The sequence below is a fragment of the Diabrotica virgifera genome, chromosome 1 (genome assembly GCF_917563875.1).
Source record: "Diabrotica virgifera virgifera chromosome 1, PGI_DIABVI_V3a".
Taxonomy (NCBI): domain Eukaryota; kingdom Metazoa; phylum Arthropoda; class Insecta; order Coleoptera; family Chrysomelidae; genus Diabrotica; species Diabrotica virgifera.
Window position 1 is genome coordinate 306,523,942 of NC_065443.1, and position 6,000 is coordinate 306,529,941.

The 6,000-nt window shown below is 29.7% G+C and overlaps 1 protein-coding gene across 1 annotated transcript; it reads right to left on the reverse strand.

Annotated features, from left to right (window-relative positions):
- Positions 1-4,023: 4,023 nt before the first annotated feature.
- On the reverse strand, positions 4,024-5,315 carry LOC126885953 (neuropeptide-like 3). Its single transcript, XM_050652778.1, has 2 exons — positions 5,226-5,315; positions 4,024-4,321 (listed from the first exon to the last, which is right to left on the reverse strand). Exons 1-2 carry the CDS (start codon positions 5,235-5,237, stop codon positions 4,079-4,081), a joined length of 255 nt encoding a protein of 84 aa, XP_050508735.1. The 5' UTR covers positions 5,238-5,315; the 3' UTR covers positions 4,024-4,078.
- Between the last annotated feature and the right edge of the window lie 685 nt (positions 5,316-6,000).

Consider the following 6,000-nt stretch of genomic DNA (forward strand, 5'->3'; position numbering starts at 1 on the left):
CTCAAGAGTAAAGTAGCTTTATTTTTCACAATATTGAAAATTGCTAGTATGAAAAGTTGTTTGAAATTAAAAACTGTATTCTAGTATGCAATTACATCCTTCTAATTGAAAATTTTTTTTTTGAAAAATTATGGATAACTAAAATTATTTTCAGTTATTTTAATTCAAATAACTCTTTTATTATTAATTTTACGAAAAAAAGTGATTCTTAATAAAAAGTTCTGCATGGTCTAAAATCTAAAATACAACCATCTACTGTCAAATTTTATCAATTTTATACGAGGTATGTCAAAAAATATGAATTTCGCTCAAGAGTAAAATATGTTTATTTTTCACAATATCGAAAATTGTTATTATGAAAAGTTATTTAGAATTAAAAACTATGTTTCAGTATGTAATTACATCATTCTAATTGAAATATTCTGAACTATAAAGGTACTTTACTTTTGATCTTAATTTATCTTTTTTGACATACCTCGTATAAAATTGATGAAATTTGATATTAGATGGTTGTATTTTAAGTTTTAGACCACCCAGAACTTTTTATTAAGAATCACTTTTTTTCGTAAAATTAATAATAAAAGATTTATCAGAATTGAAATAACTGAAAAAATAATGAGTTATCCATAATTTCTCAAAAAAAAATTTTTTCCATTAGAAGGATGTAATTGCATATTAGAATATAGTTTTTAATTCAAAACAACTTTTCATAATAGCAATTTCCAATATTACGAAAAATAAAGCTACTTTACTCTTGAGTGAAATTCAAACTTTTTGACATACCTCGTATAATATTCAAAAAATTTGATATTTGATGGTTAAATCTTAGGTTTTGGACCATGCAGAGCTTTTTATAAAGAATAACTTTTTTTCGTAAAATTAATAATAAAAAAGTTTTCCATATGGATACAACTTACAGGGACATACTGTATAAAGTTATTAAAATAAATTAACTTTTTGAGTTATTAAAGACCAAAGATTTTATTTTTTCGTAAAAAAATGCATGTTTTAAATCGGTTTTTCACGTAAAAAATCAATAACTATAAGCTTTAACAAAAAAAGTTGTTATTACTGAAATTGAAGATAATAAAAAATTAAATACATTTCTCATATAAAGAACTAAACTAATGTTAGTCCAAAGTGAGTTATTGGCAATTGAATGTGTATTTTTTTCGATGAGTACTCAAATCTAAGTAATCAAGCTTAAATAACGGGAAAACTATGCAATGTATAAAATATTCCTGCTAAACATTTGTCAAAGTAATTCGGAATACATATTAAATGAGCTTCAGAACAAGTTTATAGCGTCAAAATTAAGTAAATTATAATGAAAATAGAAGAACCGTTTCGAATTTTTAGGAAAAAGTGAAAAATAAAACATACGCCATTTCCACAATAATTAAAATTTATAGTAATTCTTACAAGAACTTCTTTATATTAGGATAAGTAATGTTTTCGATAATGTTGACCGGTTTAGAATGCATATTTAGAAAAAGATATAATTTAGAAAATCATAATTTTTACAATTATTTTAATTCTCATATTCTTTTGAATATACTCCAAAAATACTCAATATACGTAAAATTATATAATATAACCACATTTTAGTTTTTTCTGTGCCAACTATTTTACCTATTTTATTATTTCTATAGGGTAAAAAATAACCGAGATAGAAACGTTCAAATCTTAAATTTTGCTGTGGAAACCATGCAACCGGGCAATTTAACCTTTTATGGCACCATGTCACCTTTGTTCCTTGAGATATCCTCTAACCAATCACCAATTTTCATGCAAATCGATGGAGGTTCAACGAAATCGGAGGTAATAGCTCATATCCACCTTCAGTGACTCCACTAGACTGACAACAAATCAATAGAGTAGTAAAGACAGTGAGAGACAGTTTCCCAATAGAAAGAGGTTCTCCAATGAAAAGCTGTGCCAAGAGGCACATTTAAAATCAGATAGAGTCATGTCTATATAGGAAGAAGAAGAAAAATATTACTTTCAGATTTTTGGATAATTATGTTAATTGATCTGTATACTTGTTACATTTTGTCTGTACTGTGTCTCAGAGCGATTCATTCTGTTTCAAATGCCTTTTTTAAATCTAGGAAACAGAGATGCATTAGATTATTGTATGGTATGGATTTTGGTATGGTACGCTATTTCTCTAAATAACATACTCTAATAAAAGTAAAATGCGATATGTTCAGTAATTTTGCTTTATTTGTTCTTACATATGTTAAAAAGTGTTAGAATGGTATTTAACCGATTTATTTTTCTGCAATAGTTGGACTTATGTTTTTCGCTTTTTTTACTTTTCCTTTTCCTCGTATGAAATAATAACACACCGAATAATAACAAATTAAAAAAATCATGATTTTTTTATGAAAAATTGAGTGATTTTTAAAACTCAAAAAGGGTTAAAAGTAAATATTAACTTTTAACTGAACTAATTAATATAGGTACACGTATGATTTATGATTTATTCATTTATGTATGGAAGGGCCCATAACATTCGAAATTTAGAGTGTTTTTTTTTTAGGAAAACCAACAATTTTATACGTGAGAGACACTGTTTCATAAAATTCTCTTTTTTTAATGTTGTTCTGAAGCTATTTCCTTGTAGCATTTTTATGTTTAACTATTTAGTGGGAAATAAGCCAGAATTAAATTGAAAAAATAATTTTATTAACGTTTCGAAGCCCAAATTGGGTTTCGTTGTCAAAATACAAAATACTACTTAAAAAACACTAAATAGTTAATCTCTCTTTTTTGTTGTATTGGTACTTAACCGAGCTACTGAAGTCATTTCGACATAGCAGGTGATTTTTTGTATACTCACCGAAGGTTTTACTTTATACCGACTTTATTAATTAACAAGGCACATTACTCAACACACAAATGATGATATAAAAAATATGTAATAAATTAATTGACTGTACTCCGACCAGTTTATACTCATACTGAATGTCAACAATTATCTACAAAATCAACCATAAATAACCCTTCTTGAAAAATGAACAAAAGCTGCTCTTCAACATCTAAAGGTTCGAGAAAAAATTTCTAAACAAAGAGATGTACGCAACGTTTCTTGTTATCTGTCTTCTTTTTCTTCAAATGCCATCTCCGCGATGGAGGTCGGCAATCATCATAGCTACTCGGACTTTAGAGACGGCTGCTCTGAAAATTCATTTGATGTACATCCATACCATTTTCTCAGGTTGCGCAGTCATGATATCCTATGTCTATCAATGCTTCCTTTTCCTTGAATCTTAGATGTGGAAGTATACAGAATCAGTAAGCATTAAACTGGCTTCTGCAAATTACCTATTAGACTATTACCTGATGCCTCATATATTGAATGAAAATGTGGCGCAATGAAAAACTAGTATATCTACGTAAATGTTCAGTGTTGTAGAAACCCTGCATTGAGCATCTTTTGCAAACCAACGGTTAACCTTTCAGACCACTATTTTTGAGAATAATTGGATTGGCCAAAATCGGATATGTAAAATGAAAAAAAAACTACAATATTTTTTATTTGACATTTTTGTTTTGAGGATTATTAGATACTATTTTTATTTGTGCAATCTGATAAGCCGACACGTTAGGATCTCTCTCTCTCTCTCTCTCTCTCTCTCTCTCTTGTCGTTTACCCATTACTGATGATGGTGATTTCTTCCAATATTCCTAACAATTTATTTCCATTGGTCTCTATCTTCAGCGGCTCTAAGAGCTTCGCTGAGTGAGTTTCAAGCTGAATGCTTTATTTGGTCAGACCATCTAGTTGGTGATCGTCCGCTTGATCTTCTCCCCAGAAGGTTTTCAGAAACAATTAATCTCTCCAAACTGTCGTCACCTCTGCGAACCACGTGACCAAAGAATTGCATAATTCGTTGCAGACATATTGTGGACAGCCTTTTTTTAATATTAAGTTGGTTTAGAATGGAAACGTTTGTCCTGTGAACTGTCCTAGGTATGCGCAGCATTCTTCTCCACACGTTAGGATGCAACAATATAATTCAACTCTAGAAATAAAAGCTGACTATTTTCAATAAAACACATATTTTCAAAACTAATAATACACATATGAAGCAGCATATGGTGAGTAAACCGAATATGCAGCAGGATAAACAGCAGGAGCTACATAACTGGAATAGGCAAGAGGTGCATCTACGTACGCAGAGGAGTACGCTACAGCAGGAGCAGCTACAACTGGAGCTGCTAAAAACTGTGCTTTTGGATCTGCTTTTGGTGCAGGCTTTGGTTCTGGTGCAGGTACAGCAGCGGAGAAAGCCAAAAGAGCAACAAGTAGTACCTGAAACAAAGAAAAAAATAATGTACGAAGTTTATACACTGGATATTGTACTTTTAAAATTTTATTTTATTCGTAGCCTTCATAGGATCAACGGCAGAGTAGATGCTCTTCCAGTTTTAAAAATAATCTGTGATTGAAATATGTGGAAGCTTAAATGTCTTAAAATCGGTTGGGATTTATACAACATCTGATCGAAAAAATATTGGAATAAAGAAACATGCGCCAAAATTTAAATATTGAGAAAGTATACGATAAATTCCTAGAGTGGTTTTGTGGTGGGTTCTTAATAAGAAAGGAGTTCCCGGTGAGTATATATAGACTGTGAAATATAAGAGTAATACCAAAATAATAGAGCAATTGAAAATAAATGTGAAAGAAACTTATAAAAGAGATTGATGTTGCTATGTCTCAAGGAAATAACTCATGGATTTATAGAAATTGACCTTGCATAGGAATAAAAGTAAAGAGAATTATAATGATAATATATGAACTAGTTTTATGTTGAATAAAGCATACTTTATAACCAGTCAAAACTAAAAAGAAAACAAACAAGAAATAAAATAGTGTAACCGTCTACAATTCAGATCGCCAGATGAAGATGTCAACGCTGAAACAGCGGTCCAGGCTAAAGAACAAACTGGCTCGTAAACCTCTGTGATATTATAAGACATTGCTGAGCTTTCGGAAACAAAAATATGATTGAAAATATTTTATAGTCAGGAATTCCACAGGAAGCAAAAAATAAAATGGGAGATGAAACTAGTAAATATAATAGAAATCTCGCCGTACAGAATAAATGCGAACATTCTTAATATAAATTAAAAATTATAATCTTTATAAAATTGTTGAAAAACTAACATTTTTATTCTTTACACACATTATTAATGGTACAGGAAGTACTCACCAGTTTGAACATTTTGATTTGAATGTATTGATAGGCTTGATAGACCAATAGATTTTATTAGATACCTTTTTCAAAAATTATTGTTTATTTATACTCTACTTTTAATAGTTCAATAAATTGCAGGTGGGGTTACTAACCTTGCCAAAATACTCTTGATAGTATATTTAATTAATATTGTCGAATTACTGCTTAGAAGGAAGAAGGTGAAGTACTGTTCTGCATAATAATATTTAGACGGTCATCATCAATGTAGGTCTAGGTCGACAGTATTTGGAATAATTTTTTTTGTAATTTTCTTATCAGTAATCCAAGCAATAATAAGCAATTATTGCAACTAAAAAATCGAGTATCAAAAATTTAAGGCCATCGGTACACAATTCGCAAATATTTTACTGCTATCCTTACTTTTTCTGTCTTTACACGGCAAATTAGGTGTAGTAAAATTGTCACTGGTATGGATATGTAAACTTTACTTGACAATGTCATCATTAACTTTAAAGATGGCTTTTGAATGTTATTGGATAACTGTTACTTGTACAATTAAATGCCTTAATTGTGATGATGATGATGATGATGATGATGGTGATGTTTGCATGTTTATGTAATCTTATTTTAAGTTATTAATTATGGTATGTTTACGAACTGAAACTTGACTGTTGCAAATCTAAATTATATATCCGGAAGAGTATAGATGATTACATACGAGTTCAGATATTGATTTCTGATTGAGTAACAGTAGATGGGTTATGTTTGCTGGAAGTTGCACCTTACTTTT